The sequence below is a fragment of the Gymnoscopelus braueri genome (assembly GCF_963280865.1).
Source record: "Gymnoscopelus braueri genome assembly, chromosome: 4".
Classification (NCBI taxonomy): Eukaryota; Metazoa; Chordata; class Actinopteri; order Myctophiformes; family Myctophidae; genus Gymnoscopelus; species Gymnoscopelus braueri.
In genome coordinates, this window is record NC_137605.1 from 43,145,800 (window position 1) to 43,171,663 (window position 25,864).

Here is a 25,864-nt window from a genome sequence, read left to right on the forward strand (position 1 = left end):
GTGTGTGTGTGTGTGTGTGTGTGTGTGTGTGTGTGTGTGTGTGTGTGTGTGTGTGTGTGTGTGTGTGTGTGTGTGTGTGTGTGTGTGTGTGTGTGTGTGTGTGTGTGTGTGTGTGTGTGTGTGTGTGTGTGTGTGTGTGTGTGTGTGTGAGAGAGTGAGTGCCATGGATGTGCTGCTTGTATGATTAGAATCAGCTTTATTGTCACATCGCTGGTTTACAGGTCAGGTGTAGACAAGTGGGTGAAATTATTTTTTGCACAAGCTCCCATCATTTGCAGTTTTCAGGAAAGGGAAGAGGAATGGAGAGAGAAAAAGTAAAACAGTATAGAAAGACAGGTCAGGTGTAGAAGCTATATGATCTGCATTCTGCATTGTATATCATGCATAATTGATCTCTTGATCTGTAATGTAAACCGGCCTGGTTGAAATGGACTACTCAGTGGAATGCACAGGAACAGCATCACAAACTTGTGATTATGATGACCCTGAACTTGCCGTTGCATTTGTATTGGGTAAATCAGTCGTCCCACTTTACACAGACTCTATATTTACAACACATTGACGTAACAGAGGGAATTTGAGGTTGTGAGTTAGTTTATGTTTGCTTTGGATCTGTGAACAAGGCATGCTGATTGTGTTCATGTTACCTTTAACATAACTTATGTAAATATTCCATAATCTGCCAATCTTACGATGGGTCTAAGACTGCCCTTGTAAAGTTGTATTAGTACCTTTTATAATAACACAGTGGCACATTAGCTTTCTATTCGTTATCTGCCAAAATCAAATGATTTGTGCTTGGCCAATGAACTACTGTTGTTTCTAGATTCTGGGAATTGATGTTGACAACAACTGTTCAGCAATAGATTTAAGTGGATTCCTTGAGCCCATGAAACAGAGTCTCTGTCTCTTTGCCAACACACACTATGACTGATTTGGTGCTACTTTACAACCTTGTCTCTGTTCCCATCTCTAGTGAGGAAGGACATTCCTCCCTCCGCCGTGACGAGGCCAATATGTGGGATCATGGGGACGATTCGCTTGGTAGCTGGTAAGTTCAGTTTTGTCATGAAAGAGGTACTGTAAATTCTGGAGCAAACCAGCTGTAAAAACATGGACAATATTCTCCTGTTGCCAAACACAACAGCGGTTCACTAAATGATGTACTGTATCACACTTTAGCAAATAGTAAAAATACGTAGGGACCTCCTTTCTGCATTTGTACTTGATGGAGCAAAAGTGCATTTTGTTTAATAGCGGCAATACTTTAGAACACTGTTTCCCAAACAATGGGTCGGGACCCATGTTTGGGTCGCGGGCCAATTGGGTCGTGAGTAAATATCCCCTTTTTCGTCTCTTCCATTTAAGAAACAAATGTATATTTCAAAAAGAAGAAAAAAAGAAATCACAACTTTTCATCAATTAAATTAATTCCAACATAGTTTTGAATACATAAATATAAATATTAAAAAAATAATAACATTTAAGAAGTGAAAATAGCAGATCTACACGTTGGGAGCTTGTAGATCTGCTATTTTCACTAGTTTGGGTTCCCTAGTTTGGGTCCCGGTCTAATTTCTCTTTTGGGTCTTGAGCTAAAAGACTTCATAGTATTGCATTCACACACCGACTCTTTTCTCAGGCATGTACCTCATTGTCATCACAAAGAAGAAGAAGGTGGGTGACCTCCTGGGCCATGCTGTGTGGAAAGCCCTGGACTTTGATGTGATCTCGTATAAGAAGACGGTGCTACACCTGACAGACAACCAGGTAGGCGGCGTTCCGCCCTCAGTCTCTGCACAGCTCTTGTGGGTTGACAAGAGCTGCAATTATTCCATTGATTATGTTTTCGATTAAGCGAATAATTGAGAATGACGTTTTCATAAAATAGTAAAAATAAAAATATTATTTTTTAAATAAAATAAATATCTTTTTTTTTTATTATCAACGAATCAAAACCCAAGTCTGCTAATTGATGATTTTGTATAATCTATTAACCCAGTGAAACCGTGTCATTTTAGATTTTAAGCGTTGGCTATTCAAAAATATCAGATGTACAAGCTCGCAGCGCGGCACGAAGTGACGCACTGTGAGCTTTTTCAACATTTTTGAAAAATCTTGAAAGTGTGAGAACTACTGATATTCTCTCAGAGGGCATTTGTACGAATCGGCCTCAGGTCTTAATGGGTTAAATTGAGTAGTTTTGATAAACTGTTGCAGCCCAAGTTGACTTTACTTTTGGACAGACTGCAGTACAAGGCGTTCTTGTACTAACATTAAAGTGGTATGCAGGCTATGAGACTGACAGGCTGAGGCACGTCATTTCCTCCTGTGGTTAACATGCAGTAGTTTCTGGTAAAGATAAGCACACATTTCTCTTAATTGTGTGAGAATGCTTGGCGTCTTGAGTATGTCTTGTGTGTGTGTAGAATAGACTGCATTCTCTGGTTGTGTTTAAGTGACACACAGTGGTTGGAGTGCTTGGCAAACGGAGAGGTAGAAAACAAGATGCTGTCAGGTTGAACAAGAAGTGCTTTCAGTTTCAGCTAGCATCACGTTTCAAGGCTGCTACACAATGAAGCCTTTGTTTTTTGTCCATGACTCCTGGCCGGTGTGCCAATTTGTTTGACTGCATGGTTTACTGATTGGTCAAATATGACACGCTGTTATACTGCCAAGTCTTTTGTGGCCAGGCTACTTGGGCTGTCACTTTTTCCAAAAACAGAATCAATACTAGAAAATGTGCTCCTCGGAGCACAAGTCTCCGCCAGCAGACTATAGCAATTATATTATCATAGCAATAACTAATGAGATACAGTAGAGTAAAGGATATATACTGTAGTTAAATAAAAAGGTGTATGTGTATGATCAGCTTTGGCCTTCTGCGCCTTTGTTTGACCAATGTTAGGTGTTCTCAGAGGGACACACACACGCACGGACGGGTGATTTGGACTAGAAGATACTGTTCCAATCAAGACTGATTGATCCTGTCTTACCTCGCTTCAAAAACGTAAACGGTTTTTTGAAGTGACACACCTATTTATAGAATTGTATTTCGTCATGCATTCCTCTAGCCAATCAAAGGCATTGGTGTCAACATATTAATACGTATTAAGATTTCGGTCTTGTTGTGGGATCAATTCAACTCTAGTCCTCTTCTGTGTTACTGTTGTAGATGAGTATGCTTTCTTAGCTTTGGCCTTCTGCGCCTTTGCTTGACCAATGTCAGGTGTTCTCAAAGGGACACACACACACGCACGGACGGGTGATTTGGACTAGAAGATACTGTTCCAATCAAGACTGATTGATCCTGTCTTACCTCGCTTCAAAAACGTAAACGGCTTTTTGAAGTGACACACCTTTTTATTATAGGATTGTATTTCGTCATGCGTCCCTCTAGCCAATCAGAGACATTGATGTCAACATATTGACACGTATTAAGAGTTCGGCTTTGTTGTGGGATCATTTCAACTCTAGTCCTCTTCTACGTTACAATTGTAGATGAGTATGCTTTCTTAGCTTTGGCCTTCTGCGCCTTTGCTTGACCAATGTTAGGTGTTCTCAGAGGGAAACGCACAGACGGGTGACTTGGACTTACTGAAGGTACTGTTCCAATCAAGTCTGATTGATCCTGTTTTACCTCACTTCAAAAAGTAAGAACTTTTTGAAGTTGAAGTAAGAACTTTTTGAAGTGACACACCTATTTATAGAATTTTATTACGTCACGCGTCCCTCTAGCCAATCAGAGGCATTGGTGTCAACAAATTGACACGTGTCACGTGGAGCTTGCCCAATGTTAGCTTGGCTAACAATGTTTGCTCACACAAAGCGAGAACATATTCTCCACCTTCGGCGGAGACAATAATGCAGCGTAAAAAGGCAGCATTGGCCCCCTACAGGCAAGTGCAGCAGTATATGCAACTGAATTATTTACCTACCGGTGTGTCAAGTATTATATAACATGATATATGCAATAACAGCAATAGCTATATGAGCATGCAAGTTTAGTGCATTACTTTGAAACAAAAGTTATGTATAGTTAAACTCAAGCTCATAAATATGCAAAGTTTTGATAGTTTTGTGCCAGCCTGAATTCCAGAGAGAAGAATCAGAATCAGCTTTATTGTCACGTCACAGCTTACAGAGTAAAGAAGTGGGTGAAAGTCGTTTTCATGCATAGTTACCATCGTATCGTTATTTCCATAGGAGAAAGAAAGGGAAGAAGAAAAGGGGCGAAAGGAGATCAAACAAGAAAAAAACAAATAACAAATGATCTACATATTTACTCATGGTACCTGAGATAAGATATGAAGGTGCATGAGCATAGAGACAGATGTATACTGTGCATGATATACGTATGCTCCCTGCAAGAAGCATGTTTTATCATGTTTCCATGGTGGTCACTTATCTTTAGCTGTCACTGAATGTTGTCTTATCGTGATTGAGAAATGCAAAGGTTATATAGTACCAAAGGTTTGTCTCTTGGGAGTGGACTCCAGGGAATAATGTCTCTTGGGAGTGAAGTATGAGAATTAGAAAGTGTTTCTATAAAAAGAAAAAGGCTCATGATATTCACACATTTTGCTCATCTACACAAGTCATCACACTTGTGCCGAAAAAGGCTGCACACTTGTAGCCCGATGCAGATAATAATTTAATGAATTCTTCAGGTAATTGTATAGAAGAAAATGTGGGAATCTCAAACGCTTATCTCAAATGCTTATGTACCACATCCTTTATTTACGCTTAAATAGAAAACCCTATGGTACAGTAATGAAGTATTTGAAATCTGGCGACGAACTCGTCCAGGTTTTAGAACTTCAAAATAACACGACACACACAAGGGCACATCATTTCTTTTTCTCTTTCTGTTCGGTGCCTTAACCTCTCTCCTCTGGTCACACTGTAAACCTCTCTTCTCAGATGCAAGACAACAAGGGTTTTTTGTCCATGCTCAACAACGTCCTTTACACAGACGGCTTCTACTTTGCCACAGACTATGACCTGACCCACAGTCTGCAGCGCTTGGCTAACACCAGCCCAGAGTTCCAGGAGATGAGCCTACTGGAGAGGGTGAGCCATCAGTGTGTATGAGAGGAGAGAGGGTGAGCCATCAGTGTGTATGAGAGGAGAGAGGGTGAGCCATCAGTGTGTATGAGAGGAGAAGGAGAGGGTGAGCCATCAGTGTGTATGAGGGGAGAGAGGGTGAGCCATCAGTGTGTATGAGAGGAGAGAGGGTGAGCCATCAGTGTGTATGAGAGGAGAGAGGGTGAGCCATCAGTGTGTATGAGAGGAGAGAGGGTGAGCCATCAGTGTGTATGAGAGGAGAGAGGGTGAGCCATCAGTGTGTATGAGAGGAGAGAGGGTGAGCCATCAGTGTGTATGAGAGGAGAGAGGGTGAGCCATCAGTGTGTATGAGAGGAGAAGGAGAGGGTGAGCCATCAGTGTGTATGAGAGGAGAGAGGGTGAGCCATCAGTGTGTATGAGAGGAGAGAGGGTGAGCCATCAGTGTGTATGAGAGGAGAGAGGGTGAGCCATCAGTGTGTATGAGAGGAGAAGGAGAGGGTGAGCCATCAGTGTGTATGAGAGGAGAGAGGGTGAGCCATCGGTGTGTATGAGAGGTAGCCTCGCGTGGCCAGACAATATCACACGACACACTGCGTGGATATTAGTCTGGTCCCTATCAACGATAGATTTTTTTCCAAGGGGCGGTTACAAAAAGATCCAAACGGACTCTATTGGTTAGACCTAAACCAATCAGAGCAGTGCTTCCTTGTACGAACGAATCAGAGCAGTGCTTCCTTGTACGTCATTGCTCCAAATAAGGTGATAAGCCCGCCCACATTTGGATACTGGGCCCTGATTGGTCCCGCACAACCTCTGCGGGAGAGAAATAAATTCTCTATGGATGGGGGCCAGACCTAATCTGCCGAGGGCTAAAGTGCATGCAATTTTGCAAAGGCAGATTCGTCTGGAACCAGGCTATATGAGAGGAGAGAGGGTGAGCCATCAGTGGGTATGAGAGGAGAAGGGAGGACAGATTAGAGCACTGTCGGGACCCATTTCCATTTGTGTATCGGTCGCCAGTAAATATCCCTTTTTTCTTCAAAGAAATTCCGAAAGAGATTCATAAATTAAAAACTCAATCATACATTTTTCAAGAACTTCATGAAAAATTCCATGACTTATTATGATTAAAAAAAAAAAAAAGTAGTGAAAATAGCAGATCTATAAGCTCACAACGTGTCGCGTGAGCTTGTAGATCTGCTATCTTCACAAGTTTTGGTACTGGGGAGACACTTAATTTCTCTTTTGGGTCTCGAGCTAAAAAGTTTGGGAACCACTGGATTGAAGCCTACTGGAGAGGGTGAGCCATCAGGGTGTATGAGAGGAGGAGGGAGGAAAGATTAGTGCAACACTTATACGTGCAGTTAAACGTTGTTTCCATTTATATTGTTGTACAACCTTTGCAAGATTTCTGATGCTTGGTGGCATTGTTTTTAAAGGCGCTCTAAGTGATATATACAGTATATAATATATTTTTGTTCAAATAAGTGTTAAATGCTCTATATTCTGATAGTAATCACTGCTGTAGAATGTTTGTTTAGTAACAGGGGCCTCACCATCTCTCCAGCTCTTTAGTAAACAGAAACTTCATTTTCCGGTGGGTCTTCAATTTCACCCAGTCAGGAGAAAGAACCCATTTATGAGCAGTTTTTGTGAGCTCATTTTTATATTTCATCTCTTCAAATTTCACTTGTTTAATATCCTGTATCCTGCATAAGTTCTCTCTCTCCTGATGAGATGAAATTGGTACACTGACCTGAAAATGTATTTTCTGTTTACTTGAAGAGCTTGAGAGATGGGGAGGCCCCTGTTACTGAGAAAACACTCTATAGCTATAGCAATGATTACTATCAGAATATAGAGCTTTAAATATTTAACATCTTCATGCTCATGATTATTTCAGGTATTGTCACACAATTTCAACTATTCAGCGGAAAAAGACGCCGGAGAAGGTGCTGCAGTTTTATTTTGAGCTGAGTGTATGACTAGACTATACTGCATGATGCTGACTTCAGCTTGTTTGACCTCTTCTTCTTCCTCCAGGCAGATCAGCGGTTTGTGTGGAACGGTCATCTCCTGAGAGAATTCCTTGCACAGCCAGAGGTGAACGGAACTCATTGTTGTATTTGAACATTTTGTCGCTGTCGGGTGGATAATAATAATAATACTTAGAATTTATATAGCGCTTTTTTATTATTTGTTAGGAAAAATAAACTAAGATAAGCAACTGCAAGTAAAAAAGCAGTAAATCACTAAAAACAAGAGTTAAAGGCAATTCTGAACAGGTGGGTTTTCAGGGCGGTTTTGACGGAGGGGGCATCTCTGATATGTTTGGAGGGGACAGCCACAGGGAAGGCCCTGTGGAACTGTTACTTTTCAGGATTTAAATTCAAAAATAGCATAAGTAGCAGATCTACAAGCTCAAAACGCGTCGCTTCGCACCGAGTTTCGAGCTTGCAGATCTGCTAGGGGCGTTAATTTACGGAAAAACACAAAAAGTTAAAATATGTATATAAGAGGTTTCTGCCCGACAGCACGATTATTTCAAACTTTTGTCTCGATTGTGTTTAATGAACTATTTTTCTTTTTTTAGATAGGGAAAATAGCAGATCTACAAGCTCACAACGTGTTGCGACAGGACGCAGTGTGAGCTTGTGTGTCGGCTATTTGTGCATGCCACCATTGTAAAACAAAGTATAATACAGTGCTTAAGTAGTTAATCAGCCTAATTGATTTAGTCATTTATAATTAAAAAAAAACGGTTATTGTTTCTAAATGTCGGTTTCTATATATTTTCGTTTAATTGCCCAGTCCTAATTTATATTGTACATACATGTTCATAGTGACATTTCAACTTAATTTAACTCTTGAACTCTCTTCTCATCCTCTTGCAGTTGCACAAGTTTGCCTTTCCGGTTATTCACGGCTGTATCCTTTCTGAATGGTGCAATGAAATTATTGTTATTTATTATCATAGTAAAGCAGTGTAAGGTCTTCCATCACCTGGTCAAATGCTGCTTACATGGATTCTAAAATTCTCAGCTTATTTCACAAGCATATTCCATAAAACATGGTCTCGTTATTTTATAAAAGGCAAAGGTTAAAAAGCCTCAATCTGCAACTGTTTGGCTGTATGTCAAACAGCAAGATCATACAGTAGGTTTAGAATGATAAATACCTAAACATCATAATTCTTAAATGTTGTGCTAATTGTTTAGGAGACGGCGCTAGTGTGGGGGGTGGGGGGGCGGGAAATCTCAGACAAGAGTCATGATATTTGTCTCACTGGACCACTAGAGGGAGACAAAGGTCAGCAGTGGGATTGGAAGTGTACCAGGGTGACCTAAGCTTTCCTTCCTGTGCAGATTGTTAATTAGAGATTGTACAACAATGTAGATACATGACGGCTTTACTTCTGATACAAAGTGATTAACCAATTAAGACCTGAGGCCGATTCTACAAATGCCTTCTAAATCAGTAGTTCTCACACTTTTTCGTTATTTGGCCACGGACCCCCCATCTGAAAATGTTTGTGCCAGGGACCCCCAGAAGAGAAGATTTGTGTTAAAAACTTTCAAGACTTTTCAAAATATTTTAAAAAATATTTTTGAATAGCCAACGCAAAAATCTAAATTGACATGGATGCTTTCCCGGTATTAACCGGTTAATAGGACAAAATAGAAACTTTAACAACATGGCTTTATCGTCGTTCTGGTGATAAGTTGACACCCTGACCATGACTTGGCCTAGCTGTTATCTTGCTTGTTTATTGCTTTGGCATTAGGCTGGTTTTTATACTGAATTTAACTAACTTTAATGGACTTCCGTCCACTTGTTTTTATTGGTTTATTGTCAGGTTAATAATGGCTGATAGATTAAATGTGGCAGGTCATTGATACTGGCATAAAGCTCAAATGAATCCTTAGAATACATAATTTATGTATGCATAATATTACTGAGCAGAATGAGCACTAGTGCAGAATCGTGCTTCTAAACCTTAGTTATTAAGCAGAGGTACAGTGAGGCGGCAGTGGCCGGGTAGAGTGAACTGGAAAACCGCAAAGTTCCTGCTTCTGATGAGCAGGTTGGTGCCTTGCATGGTTTCCTCCGCCATCGGTGTATGAATGTGTGTGTGAATGGGTTAATGGCACAATCAATATAAATGCACCATTTACCATTTTACAGTGAGTGAGTTAACAGTTACGTGTCTATATTTGACCAATATATCAGTCTAGGTTATATCACCTAGACTGCCATTATTTGACTTTTTGACGACATCTTTGTTAGCAGAGTTATGCAGTGTCCTAAAATATAGAATATCTACGACTCTCCCCCAAATCTGGCTCTAATGTTTGGGGATCCGTACTGGAGCGACAGGATGGTCTTTTAAACCATTGGTTCTCAAAGTTGGCTCTGGGGACCGGCAGTGGTCCTTGAGGGTTTCCAGGGTGTCCCTGGCTAAATGATTGATAGTTAGGAACCAAATGGAACCTTATGGGACTGTAACTCTGATGAGAGTTTCTGGGGGGGGTCCTTAAAATAAAAACATTTGAGAATCAACATACTGTATTAAAAAAAAAACTATTGGTGCATGCTGCCACCCAGTCCTGCCTCATACAGTTCCCAACCGTTGAATCCGTAACCCACATGTTTGTCCAGTCATCATCATGAGGTCCTGCTGCATCAATGGCAAGGTCTTTGAATGGAACATCGTGTCCAGAAGGAGCTGCTTCAGAGCCGGGGTTCGCTACTACGTCCGAGGTGAGTGACCGCACCACTGTCCATCCTACAGGAAGCATATCGTCACAGACCAAGCCTCCTTTGTGCCCGCCCTGCCACTTGGAAATGGGATCTTTACCAGACTGAGTAGCGAAGTTAGAAAAGAAAATCCGCCGACCGGAGCGAATCCCAGTCTGGATCCCAGGCTAGCATATCGTTGCTGTCGGGCAGAAATGACTGGTGCCGGTCATTGTCAGTCATGTTCTTCGTATGTCGTTGTTGTCGGGCAGAAACGTCTTATCTCCATATTTTAACTTTTTGTGTATCTCCTGGTCCAAAGACCAAGGAGATATGATTTTTCGAAGATCTAGACTCCCATCCACTTCCTTGTTAACTTAAAACTTAAACATTTTGTATCTCGGCTTGTATCTCGGCTTTCAATGAAAAATCTCTGGCAGCGGGCAAACGCAAAAAAAATTAGTTCTGGCAGTGAATGAGTTAAAGAGAAAATGCATTTCCTCTGTGACCGAACAAACGCTCTGTAGCTGTACTATCAGAATATAGTACTTTTTAACAAAAAAAACCCAAAAAATATCACTTACCCTACCTTTAATGCCCTACGTGAAGTAGCAGATCTGTAAGCTCGAAATGAGAGCGAAGCGACAAGTTTTGAGCTTGTCGATCTGCTGCTTTTGCTATTTTTAATTTTTAATCCTGAAAAGTTTTGGACATGAGTTTTCCCCCCGACAGAGATGATATTTTCGCTGTCACACTGCACTAAGTGGCAATTAACCTTGTGCACATTGGCACTTACTTACGGTACCCTTTGCCTAGACCTAGACGACCCCCAGGAGATTCCAGGGGGTCCCCGGCAAAATGAGGAACAGCTTAAACACCTGAGCCATATTAACATTTTTGGCTTTATCGCCATTGTTAAGCCCTGAGCGCCACATGACGTCATGAAAAAAATGTTCAGAACCCAAGATATCATGATTTGAAAATGTGCTGCTCCATTCACTTCTTGTTTAACTTCTTACTGAAAAAGGCTGTATCTCGGCTCCTAAGCACTTTTTTTTTACAATGAATTTTTGGCTCTGGCACTGGGACAACACAACCAGAAATAAGTCTGGCACTGAATGAGTTAATAGGCAATCTACAAGTTTACAACTAAGTCCCTATTTCCAAAATATTTTAAAAACTCCTATGGGGTCCTTGGGACAAAATCTTTTAAAATGGGGGTTGCCATGGCAACCCCCATTTTAAATACATGAAAATACATGAAAATGTTTGAGAACCACTGCTGTGATACTGTATATGGTGTCTATGAGCAACTGTTTGATAATGGCACTCTTGGCGTCTTTCAGGCATTGATTCAGAGGGCCATGCTGCTAACTTTGTGGAGACGGAACAGATTGTGCAGTACAACGGTGGCAAGTCGTCATTTGTACAGGTGAGTCACAGGTGCCAGCACGACTGGCTGAGAGGAGCAATCTTGAGTCATTCTTTGTAGGCTAGACCAGAAAAAGATTTGATGCCGCCAAAGCCTACCATGTGGTGTGTATAATACGGTACATTGTGTAAAAGAGGGCTCAAGTGGTTAATCGATTTGTTGATATACATCTACAGCATATGGCATAAACGTCATGCGAAGCCCGGCACAAATGTCATGCGCAGCAGTGTTAATTTAGTCGACTAAAACTATGACGAAAAATGTTTCATGACAAAAACTAAGCTAAGATTACTAAAACTATGACTAAATACATTTCGTTAACAAATAAAAGCTAGACTAAAATGTTAGGGAGGGACTAGTGGAGAAGAGATCCAGTAGAACAAAGTCATGTTACGCTTGGCTGTGTGCGAGTGTCGCTTTCCGAAAATAGCTGATCTACAAGCTTGTAGTTTTCGGAGTGCACTTAAGTGTAAATCAGGCATTACGACACCATCAAGGCCAGCCAAAATACATTTAGTTGACTAAATCAACTGTAGATTTAGTCTACTAAAATCTTATGATATTTTGTCAACTAAAACTAGACTAAAGCTAAAAAAAACTAAAATATAACTAAAATGTAATTTTATTCATAAGACTATGACTAAAACTAAGTCAAAATTTGCTGCCAAAATTAACACTGATTACAAGCCCCCACAAAAAGCCAAGCTGAGGGTCTTTTTGGCCTATCAGGAAGGCCCGCCGATCAGTCAAGCCTTCAGGAAGCCCAGAATCTCTTGTCTCCCCTTCTGTCCCGTGTTCAGGCCGCTCAGCATGCATGCCTTTTCAGTTCTCGCAAACCGTAGGTTCCCCCCAATTACCTTTCGGCACTTTCCATCAAGGGATCTTATGAGACACACACCCCGTGTGTAGCCGTAAATAGTGTTTTCTGATGACCTGTACATAATGGGGTTAAGAGTTGAGAAATGAAGGTAGCATGCAAGGTATCCCTGCGTGACCCCAAGGTCATTACTGGAGGTTATGTCACATACTGTAGCCTGACTGCTGGTACTTTTCCACAACACTCCCAACATGTGCTTTTATGGGCGGCTGATATTTTTTCTACAAAAGTATGAGATAGTTAAACATTATTGAATGAGCTCAGTGAGTAGCTCAACCGTGCATGAGTGAATATTTACCTTATCGTGTGTGTGTGCGTGTGCGTGTGCGTTACTTGTATTACTGTGCTTTTTAAGGTCACTATCCCCATAAGTATAGTACAATTTGAGAAATAAACATTGTGAGGAGAAATTTCCTGGTCCTCACACGGGAAATGGTTGTTTTATTGTTTAAAAAAAGTTACGTTTACAATTAGGAAAAGATTCAGGTTGGGATGAGAGGTTAGGTTTAGAGGTTGTGGTTGGAGTTATGCCTGATGTATACTTGGTTGCACCCGGTGTCACACACTGAAAATAGTTGTTCTACAAGCTTGTAGATCTACTATCTTCGGCTTTAGGGTTATGGTTTAAAATGACAATTTTAATTCATAAAATTGCTTTTCTGAAATGATGTCCGTTTGTGTTCACAGACTAGAGGCTCTATCCCCTTATACTGGTCCCAGAGGCCCAACTTGAAGTACAAGCCAAAGCCACAGATTAGCAAAACAATAAATCATGTAAGTTGTTTTGATGTTTACTGAATAACAGGCTTTGCATACATTCATATACATACATACCGTATTTTCCGCACTATAAGGCGCATCTGAGTATAAGGCGCACCTTCAATAAATGTATTATTTTCATATATAGGGCGCACCGCATTATAAGGCGCATCCGCACTATAAGGCGCACTGACGGTGCGGCTTATTGTGCGGAAACCAAGGGAACCAATATTGATACATATATAAGGCGCATCGGATTATAAGGCGCATCCGCACTATAAGGCGCACTGACGGTGCGCCTTATAGTGCGGAAAATACATATAAAATGTATAACATCCTCATTTATTTTTCCTATATTCTTGTCTCTATAGTTGGATGGATTCCAGAGGCATTTTGACTCCCAGATTATTCTCTATGGAAAACAAGTGATTTTAAATCTGGTAAGATGGGGTGCAGTATCATTCAGTATGGTCTTTTTTTTTTTTTCGCAGTATGTAGAATGCAACTATGTTTAAATTCCAGTACTTCTATGGATGTTGATATGTGCCACCTCTAACGTTTGGTCTGACAGCCTGTTCTCGACTTCAGTTTGCTACGTAAATGGTTCTGTGGCATAGCTGAACACTGAACCTAAGCCTTCACTGAACAGTACATTTTGTCATCATAGACCACAAATGTTTAACACTGTAACCACTTAAACCCCAACATCTATATTCTGGGGGGAACATTAGCCAAAAATGGCAGATCTACATTGCGACGGGTTGCGACACAACCCGTCGCAATGTCACGCGTCGTGAGCTTGTAGATCGGCAATGTTTGGCGAAGAGATTTGGCGTGGACGTTCCAAGTACACAGCCAAGGTTTAAATGGTTAATAATTAATATATTAATAATTTTAAAAAAAAACAATAATTAATTAAGCTGTTGGTAAGCTAAATTCTTAATGCACATGGTCCTATGTGTGTTTCTTTGGTATGGGTTTATTCATTTCATGCTATTGTCTCAGATAGACCAAAAAGGCTCAGAGAAGGCCCTGGAGCTGGCCTTTGACAAGACGGTGACAAATTTGGCCAACGGCATGATCAAGTAAGGACCCCATTCTGTAGTTTACCTCGCACGTAATGACGGTACAATCCTCAGTGTTACTCCAGGCATTTGTAACTCTGAGATTGTACAAATGTAACCAAATGAGTCCATTTGGTAACATATGTACTCTCTCAGAGTTCAATAAGCTGTCAGGATTTTGTAAAGTGTTGTGACATGGCTCTCTCTGCCGCTGTGTCTTTTAATAGGTACGTCGCATTCGACTTCCACAAGGAGTGCAGTCGCATGCGGTGGCACCGCCTGCAGATCCTGGTGGATATGGTTGCAGAGATGCAGGATGAATTTGGGTATGTGTGCATCGGTATTGACAATTATGCAGCCGATGTGTCCCGATTTTTAACCACTTTCAACCTGCCGTCCCTATTTTGGTCATTGTCATTCAAGTTTTTCAAAGACTTTTTGACAAAAGGACCGAGGGATTCTCGGTCGGGATCCCCAGATTTTTTTAATGTGCAACATTGTTTTCTCATTCAACAGTAAACAGACCAACATACAGACACAGTCACTGCAGGGGGGTATCATGCACCCCCCGGAATTATACTTCTAATCAGGTTTTTCTTATTGGAAAAAATGTGCTGAAAATGATGAGCTATGATAAAAAGTTGTCAAAATGTCCCACCTACCTCAAAATCCCCTTTTTTGTATATGGCTCTGGCGAAATTATGTAAATGCAAATATTAATTCATCAAAATTCCAAAAATAGACATGGTAGTCTGAAATTTGTCATGGACTATCCTGACACATAAGGGTAAGTAGCAGAATAGCATTTTGGGGCTTGCTACCATTGTATTTATAAATATGACCTATATAATCCCCAGAAACACAGAAAAATATACTGTCCGCTTGACAAAGATGGTAATTTTCCAGCACTTTTTTGTGAGTATCACTGCCCCACTTGTATATAGAACATTTCCCATATCCCTAAGCTTTAATTTAAGCCCAAGATGACCTTTCTATCTTGAAAATTACTCTTTCTGTAGCCAAAAGTCTGCACTATACCTCAAATCGGAGAAAATATTAAATTCAGTCAGTAGCTTTCTAGAAGCCTAGAATCCAACAATAGGTTTCTATGTGCAAATAAGATGTCTAGACAGAGTTTTTAAGCAAGCTTTATAACATATAGCATAACATCACACACAAAACAACATCCTCTGTAATGAACAATGAACTAAATACACACATTACAGTATCCTGCCCTGTACACAGGGACATTTGTAAGCAACAGTGTCCACCATATACACTGACTTACACCATGCAGAACAAAATGCACAGTCACATTAATCAGTCATCATAGAACTCGTCAGAGTCAAAATTTTCCTCAAAATCTCGTTGTCTTCTGGTCCATGATCTCCAGTGTCAAGGAGATCAACCAGCGAGGTTGGTAGGACCGGACCGCAGGACCACACTGGTGTCAATTAGGGCTGCACGATTCTTGCTCAAATGTGAATCACGATTTTCCTCCATAAGAATTGAGATCACGATTCTCACACGATTCTCACACAATTCTCTTGTAAATATAAAAATATTAAGCAAAAAAAGAAAAAAAAGCTTTTTCTTTTTTTTTTTTTATTGAAAAAAAAAAAGTCATAATTCAAAATCGAGATCGCATAGGCGTCTGAATCGAGATCACGATCTTTTTTCGATTAATCGTGCAGCACTAGTGTCAATTCCCCTTCGGTTTTCAACCATCCCTGCCCTTCATCACAGGGGTTGGGTTTTTCCACGATAGCTTCATCAGCTCGCTTGTATAAGGCAACACGGTGGTTCACACGTTGGATGTGTGGCTTCAGAGCAGAGTAGCATGGAGGAAGGCGAGCCAGGTCAACTTTAGATTTAGAACTGAGTTTGTCATCCGCCCCCACCATTTTCTGCAGCAACTTGGCACGGGGGATGTCCACTGAAGACTTGTGACTCTGTCCATACAGCAGACACGTGAATTGCTCCAACTGCCTCATCACCTCAGGCTTGACATTCCAGTCGTCACCAAGCTGACGAAATGCCTCGGGAAACCTGGGATTCTTTTCCAGCTTTTTCAAGGGCCCCACCTTCCCCTTCCCTTTGAATGCACTGGTGCAGTCTTCTCCACTGAACACATAGAATCCCAGAAGAGTGGCACAGTAGTTTTCTCCCAGGGATTCTGCAAGCTCAGAGAGGTTGAGAAGTTGGCGATGCTTCCCTGATCCTGTATCTAGGTAAACTGTCAACTTGATGGCATGAGCATGGTACAGAAGAATAGCAAAAATGTCTGTGTCAGGCGTTCTGACCACAGCACTCTCGTATCCTAGCGCAGCAGCATAATGAAGGTACAGCACCACCCTTGTGTCAGTTTCTTCCTGGTTGCTGTAGATTTCAGGGCGCTCACACACACCTCAACCTGAAACACAGGGCCATTGCATTTTGATTACTTCACCACCAAAAATCTCAAGAAGAAGAATATAGGCTTCCTATTTACCTTTCCATTTGATGAGGCCAGTTGATGGGCTTTCCCCTCCACGATCAGCACTGCCATCTCTGTTCTCTCCAGCCTTGAAGCTGCCTGTTGGTCACTCCATACACGTAGCAGGAGCTGGCAAAACTGCTTTTTGTTGTCATCATTGGCAAGAAACGTCTTGAAGTCATATGGCTTCCTAGTTGCTGGTCCAGCGAAAATGATTCTCTCTGAGCTGCCACGCCTCAACCTTTCTTGGGATTTAATTGAGTCTGGATGGTAACTGTCAGTTGAGAACAAAAAGTGCTTCTTGGCCACCATCTGATCTAGTATCTGTAGACATATATCACCACAGGTTGGGGGAAGGTTGGTAAGAACATGAAGCAGTGCCAAGCCATCCTGGATGAAGAGAGCATCCTTGGGGTAGGTCAGATTTCCAGGGGTTGAATCTTCCAGAAGGTAGTGTAAGAAAGAGGCTTTATTGGTCTTGGAGAAAAAAACATCCTGTGTCCCTAGGCTGGGGGCTACAGGCACCAGGCAGTATTTCATCAGTTCTTCCAAGACCAATGGCTCATCTTGATGGCATTTCGTCAGCTTGGTGACGACTGGAATGTCAAGCCTGAGGTGATGAGGCAGTTGGAGCAATTCACGTGTCTGCTGTATGGACAGAGTCACGAGTCTTCAGTGGACATCGCCCGTGCCAAGTTGCTGCAGAAAATGGTGGGGGCGGATGACAAACTCAGTTCTAAATCTAAAGTTGACCTGGCTCGCCTTCCTCCATGCTACTCTGCTCTGAAGCCACACATCCAACGTGTGAACCACCGTGTTGCCTTATACAAGCGAGCTGATGAAGCTATTGTGGAAAAACCAAACCCCTATGATGATGGGCAGGGATGGTTGAAAACCGAAGGGGAATTGACACCAGTGTGGTCCTGCGGTCCAGTCCTACCAACCTCACTGGTTGATCTCCTTGACACTGGAGATCATGGACAAGAAGACAACGAGATTGAGGAATTTGAGGAAAATTTTGACTCTGACAAGTTCTATGATGACTGATTAATGTGACTGTGCATTTTGTTCTGCATGGTGCAAGTCAGTGTATATGGTGGACACTGTTTGTACACTGTTGCTTACAAATGTCCCTGTGTACAGGGCAGGATACTGTAATGTGTGTATTTAGTTGATTGTTCATTACAGAGGATGTTGTTTTGTGTGTGATGTTATGCTATGTTATAAAGCTTGCTTAAAAACTCTGTCTAGACATCTTATTTGCACATAGAAACCTATTGTTAGATTCTAGGCTTCTAGAAAGCCACTGACTGAATTTAATATTTTCTCCGATTTGAGGTATAGTGCAGACTTTTGGCTACAGAAAGAGAAATTTTCAAGATAGAAAGGTCATCTTGGGCTTAAATTAAAGCTTAGGGATATGGGAAGTTTTCTATATACAAGTGGGGCAGTGATACTCACAAAAAAGTGCTGGAAAATTACCATCTTTGTTGTTGTTTGTCAAGCGGACAGTATATTTTTCTGTGTTTCTGGCGATTATATAGGTCATATTTATAAATACAATGGTAGCAAGCCCCAAAATGCTATTCTGCTACTTACCCTTATGTGTCAGGATAGTCCATGACAAATTTCAGACTACCATGTCTATTTTTGGAATTTTGGTGAATTAATATTTTCATTTACATAATTTCGCCAGAGCCATATACAAAAAAGGGGATTTGAGGTAGGTGGGACATTTTGACAACTTTTTATCATAGCTCATCATTTTCAGCACATTTTTTTCAATAAGAAAAACCTGATTAGAAGTATAATTCCGGGGGGTGCATGATACCCCCCTGCAGTGACTAGACAAAACTAAAATAGCAAAACTAAAATACAAAATTAGACCATTACTGCGTCAAATGTAATCAACAAATTATACTATAACACATTTTCAAACATTGGCCAAATTGTCAAGTATTACCTAAGAAAGAGGCAAACATTTTGAAAATCCAATCTACATGCTCACAACATTGTGAGGCGTGTGTGTGTGAGAGGGCGCCTTTTGCCTCAACATGGTGAACCCCACAAGACAAAGTGTGTGTGTGTGTGTGTGTGTGTGTGTGTGTGTGTGTGTGTGTGTTGAATATTGAAGAAAGGGCTAAATGGCCACCATGTGAATATGATGAAATTGGTTTGTTTGTTAATTCAGCTTTCAAATTCAATATGATCACAGGTTTAAAAACATAGGTGGCAATAAAATTATTTAGCTGATTATAATTATTATATAGAATCTCAATAAATAAAAAGTTCAGAATAAAAAATTTGCAATTTGTCTAAGCCAAAAATCTAAATAACCTAATAAATACATCTAAAATCCACTCATATAAGAGTCAGTAGTAGCTTTGGGGAGTTGGGCTTATTCTCTAGGTTTAACCATGCATGTGTGCTGCTACAGGTACTTCCTGGTCGATGCTGACGGAAGCGTGCTGGTCCAGCAGGAAGGGATGTTCCGCAGTAACTGCATGGACTGTCTGGACAGAACCAACGTCATCCAGAGCTTGCTGGCCCGACGCTCGCTGCAGTCACAGCTGCAGGTGAACGCATACTTTTAACCCTTGTCTCAGTGCTTCTCAAACTATTTTGAGGACCCCCTGAGAGCGTACCAAATGGACCCATAGGGCAGTAGTTCTCAAACGTTTTCGTGCCAAAGACCCCCAAATTGATATATATTTGGCCGCGGACCCAAATTAAATCTTGCATACAGTATCCTTAATGTGATTGGTTCCTCAATGTTGGATCTGGTTCCTCCAGTTCTGGGTCCCAGCCCTATTCATCATCTCCATATTTGGGCAATCCTTCAGCCCAACCAACCAGTAACTTAAGAGACCCTGATGCTGCGTCCACACGGGCAGATACAAAGATGCTAAAATACACAGCATATTTGTCGCTTGTATCTCTGTTGCTCAACACGGTCGTTGACGTCATCAAGCGCTGCATCATCGGAGCTACAGTTGTAGTTTTCTATCTTTGTATCTGGAAGTTCAACCCAGCTCAACTTGAATTTGTAGCTTTGCATCTTTGTATCTTTTGTAGCAGCTACAAACGTCGGATGTTGCTTTGTAACTCCCAACATTCACACCGCCGACCAATGGTGTGACTTCCTCATTCAGTGACCCTGTCGATCATTGACTCAAGTCAATCAGTCAGAGACTTGCGCGTACGTACGTCTGTGACCCCCGCTGCTGTTGCTGTCCAGCCAAAAATGTAAACATCCCCTGAAATGAAGCTTTTATAACTTGTTACTATCAACATGACCTAGATTTGTGGTGCAGATTCCACCATTATGGTTTAACTGTCAGCTGGATGTCTGTGACGGCCGTGGACGAAGGATCTCTTTGCTACAGTCTGACTGTGGCAGTGGACTTTGAACACAAGTAGCTTGGCTAAAAGTTATATACTGCCTGCCGAGGGAGGGGTCGTTAAAAGTTAAGCCTTTATGGGTCTTTACCACAGGTGCCATAAATGCCCCAGCAGGTCTCCCTGACGTGTGGTTTTCTCAGGACCTTTTACTCCACTGGGGTGAAACCATGTATACAGTAAATGTTTGTGTTGTGGAATGAAGGGTATAAATGTTTGTGTTGTGGAATGAAGGGTTCTTTTTTTTTAAGTTCTTTGTCATATCCATTTTTGTTTATAAAGCCAAAAAGCCAAACAAAATGTATTTTTTATTTATATAAATTCTATTCTAATATTCAATGCCAAAAACACTGTTAAATTGTTAATCGCAATTATTCGTATGGCAATTAATCAAGTACAAAATGCCATGATCGTTGACAGCCCTAGATATCGGCAGGGCTTTGATATTAATGATAAACTGTTGCTGATACAGCCAACCTGGTTAGACATGTACTGTATGTATGTAGTGGTGTGTGTGTAGAGCAGCGCTGCGCAGTGTATCGAAAGTAATAGAAACTCAATGATTTTCAGTTTCACGATTATGTAATCATGGAAACTTGGCAATTAATTCCAACATCTTAACTGATTCACTGCCAATCACGTAGATCTACGCGAACCTATTTAAAGCCGCCACGTGCCAATCGCGTAGATCTACGTGAACTATATACTATTTTTTTTTTTTCAATTTGACCCAAAGACCAAGGAGATATGATTTTTTAAAGATCTAGACTCCTATCCACTTCCTTGTTAATGGGTCAGCTGTTGCGCCTTGCCCATATCTCCTCACCATTACACAAGGGTTAATAACCAGAAGACTGTTATTGACCCACTGAGGTGATTATTACATGATATTTGGCCAACAGATAATGGTCAAGATAAGTACAATGTGCAACAACAAAAGGCTTTTACAAATATTATAAATGCGTCTTTTCCGCACCATCAATCAGTAATAGTTATAATAGTAGTTGGTTGTGATAGTAATATTTAGCAAAAATAATAGGAATTATACTTTTTTGAGAGCTTGAGTACGGATATTTTACATAATACTTTTTTTTTTCTCCCTTTTTTTTATTTTTATGTTAGACAAAAGACAAAGAACTGTCTGAACATTAAAGGAAAGAAAGTTGCTACATGTGTGTGGGTGGAGCAATAGTTCTTCTTGGCGTGGTCAGCCTTCACTGACCTTGAGTTAACCCATTTAGACCTGAGGCCGATTCTAAGGTTTCTGCCCGACAGCGACGATATATAGTAACAACTAAAATGACACAGATGCTTTCCCGGATTGAAAGGTATAACAACTTATAGGCTTTCCAAGTCTAAAGAGGTTAAGAGTATGGCTGGGTATCGAACCCATAACCGATACCAGTGTCAGCATCGGTGCAACCTTATCTGTAGGGCTGTCACGATTACACATTTTACTTGACGATTAATTGTCACTCAAATAATAGCGATTAACGATTTAATAGTTTTTGGCTTTGAACATTGGAACATGAATAAAAACGTTGGCTTCGTAATCAAAAGTTGCACAGGGCAGATATGACAAATAACTTAAAGGTAGGGTAGGGTTAGCTGATTTGCTTTGGTTAAAATAAGTGTTAAATAGCTCTATATTCTGATGGTACTCATAGCTATAGAGTGTTTGTTCAGTAAAAGGAGTCTCACCTGTCTCTCCAGCTTGTTATTAAACAGAAAATGCATTTTCAGTACTCTCTCCTGATTGGCTTAAACGTTGTCACCTACCTGAAAATGTACGTATATTCTGTTTACTAAAGAGCTGGAGAGACCCCTGTGACCGAACAAACGCTCTGTAGCAATGATTACTATCAGAATATAGTACTTTAACCTTTAAAAAAAGATATATAATTACCAAAACATATCACTTACCCTACCTTTTTAAATATACAAAGAAATTACTGACAATTATCATTTTATACTTAAAATAAATAAAATAAAAGAATATAGCGAAAATAGCTGATCTACAAGCTTGTAGGTGATTATGTAATAATTGTGACAGGCCTACCTATCTGTATGCTCGGGTCAAAAATGCCTTGAGATTGTTCCAAATGTCTGGATTAAAAACCCAGTAAACCTGGGTTATAATAACCCACATTTTATTTAAAATCTGCAGAGAATGGGAGTCCTCCATGGCCAGCGGGTTGAAGACCAGGCAGACTTTGAAAAGATCTACAAGAACGGTGGGTTTGTTCTTCTCTCCTAAAGTGTTGATTGATTTTCCACATCATTATTTACATAATATAAGCTGGCCATGTTCTTTCTAATTACTGATTGTTGACTGTATTTCTACTGTCCTCATAACTGATATTTCATCTAACTGTAAACCTTTTCTCTTTACTTGACCACCCTCACATTTGCAGCATGGGCAGACAATGCCAATGCATGTGCCAAGCAGTACGCCGGTACAGGAGCCTTGAAGACAGACTTCACAAGGTGAGCAGCCATATGAATATGGTCAATAACTCTGCTTAAGTCCATCTTTACTCAGCAGTCTAATGGATTGTTGAATAAGAGAGAAATACATGTCGTCTGCAAACCTCCTATATCCGTATTGTGTGTGGGTTTTACAAATATTGAACCAATGAAAAGTATTAAAAAGCGCTTCTGACTAAACCTCCTAACTCCATTGGATCCTCAAACTGTCGGTCAAACCAACACCAACTCTGTTTTCTTTCCCGTCTGACTTTGTCATTCTCTTTTAAAAAAAATTATCCCACGATTTTGTAACCCTTTTTTCACCCGGTGCCAATTTTCTAAGTCATCCTGGGCGCTACACTCCCCCCACCAGCCTAGGGAGCCCAAGGCCGAGCTCATGCCTCCTTCAATGCATGAGAGCCAACTGACCTTCTTGTCACCTGACAGGGGGGAGTTTCCCCGGTAGGACGTAGCACGTGGAAGGAACACGTTATTCCAACCAGTTCCCTTCCCCTCCATCAGGCACCCCGGCTGACATGGGGGAGGCGTTATAGCGACCAGGATTACTACATGTTTTTTGTGAGGGTATTAACTACCCTAGTAGACACGGGGAGAACATGCAAACTCCACTTCGTCATTCTAATCCATGATGGACATAACTATCTCCACATTCACTGGTAGATAACCTCCTAACTCCACTAGAGCTGCATGTGGATAAAGTAAGATAATATAAGGACACGTGAAAGTATTGTGTTTTAAAAACAAGGTTTGGTTTCTGGCCGACAGCAGACATATACTGTACTACTGTACATTAGTCACACTGTACTAGTGTTGCTTCTTAAGTATAAGCAATGTACTGTATGCAATGGCATATTCATGATAATTTGAACAGTTATTTCTATAAAATCACGACGATCATGATTATCTTCATCACTGTACATCTATTTTTGAACATTTTAGATTTATTTTTTATCTTCACAATTCTTCTCTTCTGGGGGTCCCTGGCACAAAACCTTCTCAGATGGGGGTTCTCGGTCAAAAACATATCCATTTGGGGGTCCTTGACACGAAAACGTTTGAGAACCCACTGGCCTAATGCATAATACTGGGGGTCCTTGAAAGGGTTGAGAATCACTGATCTTCATCATCACTGATGTAAATGTCTCAGAACAGGGAAGAGGACACACTTGGGCCTGCTGATGGACGGATGGAACTCCATGCTCAGATACTACAAGAACAACTTCTCTGATGGATTCAGACAGGTGTGTGTGCTTATACTATTACTATACTTATGAGGGCCAAATGTACCCACAAGTATAGTAGAATTTGAGAAATAGACATTGTCAGGACAATTTCCTCAAGGGTTAGGGTTTAAAATGGCAAAAAGTTGTAAAAATGGCATTAATAAAATGCCTAAAATGTTTATTTCCTTACGAGTGTAGTAATAACAGCGTGTCTGTCTTCTCTCCCTCTAGACTCTCTCTGTTATTTATTTCCATTGAGTCCCCACAGCTGTGTTTGCCAAAGTGCCTCCACATTCCCCTGCTGTGTAGAGCTGTCACAATTCCTCTATAAGTAACTAGAATTACTCAAATCCTCAATTACAGTTTTGCAGTAGCATGAAGCATCCATTTCTGTTCTTCATGGCGGTACCGTAGATGTTGAGGATGAGTATTGGTGCTGAGAAATAAAATAAAAAACATAAAAAGTTTGAGAACATTTGATGCTTGCTTATCTTATCTTGAAAATGTTTGGAAACATTTGAACACAAATCTCTCTTATGGGGGTCCCTGACACAAAATATTTTCAGATGGGGGTTTGCGGCCAAATGCATTTTAATTTGGGGGTCCTTGACATGGAAAAAGTTTGAGGACCACTGGACCACACCACTGGTTCTCAACCTAGAGTCTGGGGACCCGACGTTGAGAAACACTGGACTACACTAAGCCTGTGTGTAATGTTGATCGGTTGCTTCAAACCATTCAGGCCTGGTTGGACTACACCAGGGGTAGGCAACCTTAGGCACGGGTACCAACATTGGCACAGAGGAGGGCACTCACTGGCACACTGGCATAAGTGTGTTTTTAAATGTAGTCAATTCAATGAAGTCCCCCCACATCTGTATGCAAATTAATTCTACATTCATTCAAACTCTGAACTGTCTGAGGAGGGAGTCTGGGATATAGGTGGGTTGTTGCTCTGAGTCTAATAATCATTACAATGTCCTGATTTGACAGACAATATTAAAAAAGTTGTTTTATTTATGAACAAAATCTGTTTCATTAATTTTGATGTAGTGTCATAATTAAACTCAATGTTGATATGGCACGCTGACTATCAAGAAAATAAAAACATGGCACTTCATGTCAAAAAGGTTGCCGACCCCTGGACTACACTAACTAACCCCATGCCTCTTCCTCCACGCAGGACTCCATCGATCTGTTCCTCGGCAACTACGCTGTCGACGAGGCGGACATGACCACGCCCCTCCGTGACCCCAAAGACTGGAAGTTCCTTACCGTAAGCAGTGATAAGAAATGTTAAAAATAAGAAGACCGCTGTAAATGTAACGGCCAGAACACGTGTTGTGATTAGAAACATTTGCGGTAACCATACTGAAATAAATAAATATGTGATTAAAGAATACCACAACACTTGCCCCAAAAATATCTATGTATTTGAAATAATTGATTGTTGGTACTCGTGTTGGCATGGTTGACGTCTAAAAAGAGCAAAAGAACTGCCAGCAATGACAGAAATGTCCCTCGGGTACATTTAATTAGAGATACTGTTGGTACGGGCAAACCACGAATGAGGACATTTCTGTGAGTGCTCGCAGTTATTTTTCTGATATTGAACTCTTCTGAGTTGTGCACCTGGCGGTGCGGAGTTTCTACTTTGACGTGCATTTAAAATGTCTCTTTTCCTCCTCTCTTCCTAGTTGCCTATCATCATGGTGGTAGCCTTCTCCATGTGTATCATCTGTCTGCTTATGGCTGGTAAGACATCCCTGCTACTCCCACACATCAAACACATTTACTAAATTTAGACGGGACACCACATATTAATGAACAATACATATCAATGTAAATACACCAGACTTAACAATGATGCAAATTTTCATCCGCAGTCCCCACAAAAAAACAAGCAACAATAGAGTACATTAGGAACATTTTCACGGTGTTTCACAAATTGCAGATTTGGACTTTTGGAGTTTTATCCCTGATATTATAAAAGTGGGTAAAGACCTCATATAGTATGCTGTTTCTCAACGTAAGGTCTGTTAAAGTAACACTGAGGATTTTACGGTGTCGATTGGGGTCCCACCAGAGATGAAACACCATATCACCGTTATCGGGCAGAAACCTATCTCCATATTTTATGTTTTTTAGTAAATTAATTTCCTATTTGATCATACCACAGTGTCACAAAAGCATCAAAAGCAGCAGATCTGCAAGCTCGAGAGGCGTTTTCAGCTTGTCGATCAGCTTCTTTTGAATTTGAATCATATGAGGTTTCCACCTAACAGCAACGATATCAAATTGGGGTCCGTGGCCTGATGCATATCTACCTGGGTGTCCGTG

At 40.9% G+C, this 25,864-nt stretch overlaps 1 protein-coding gene across 1 annotated transcript in view; it reads left to right on the top strand.

Moving 5' to 3' along the window:
• Window positions 1-25,864, top strand: part of sacm1lb (SAC1 like phosphatidylinositide phosphatase b) — a 30,110-nt gene that overhangs the window by 1,325 nt on the left and 2,921 nt on the right. Inside the window, exons 3-19 of the mRNA XM_080427351.1 lie at window positions 977-1,051; window positions 1,643-1,770; window positions 4,924-5,073; window positions 7,111-7,170; window positions 7,962-7,995; window positions 9,727-9,828; window positions 11,151-11,236; window positions 12,801-12,887; window positions 13,244-13,312; window positions 13,878-13,957; window positions 14,164-14,262; window positions 18,850-18,988; window positions 21,979-22,045; window positions 22,226-22,298; window positions 23,449-23,542; window positions 24,708-24,800; window positions 25,222-25,279. Of these exons, the coding sequence (XP_080283477.1) occupies window positions 977-1,051; window positions 1,643-1,770; window positions 4,924-5,073; window positions 7,111-7,170; window positions 7,962-7,995; window positions 9,727-9,828; window positions 11,151-11,236; window positions 12,801-12,887; window positions 13,244-13,312; window positions 13,878-13,957; window positions 14,164-14,262; window positions 18,850-18,988; window positions 21,979-22,045; window positions 22,226-22,298; window positions 23,449-23,542; window positions 24,708-24,800; window positions 25,222-25,279 (1,494 nt within the window). The remainder of the gene's footprint in view (window positions 1-976; window positions 1,052-1,642; window positions 1,771-4,923; window positions 5,074-7,110; window positions 7,171-7,961; window positions 7,996-9,726; window positions 9,829-11,150; window positions 11,237-12,800; window positions 12,888-13,243; window positions 13,313-13,877; window positions 13,958-14,163; window positions 14,263-18,849; window positions 18,989-21,978; window positions 22,046-22,225; window positions 22,299-23,448; window positions 23,543-24,707; window positions 24,801-25,221; window positions 25,280-25,864) is intronic.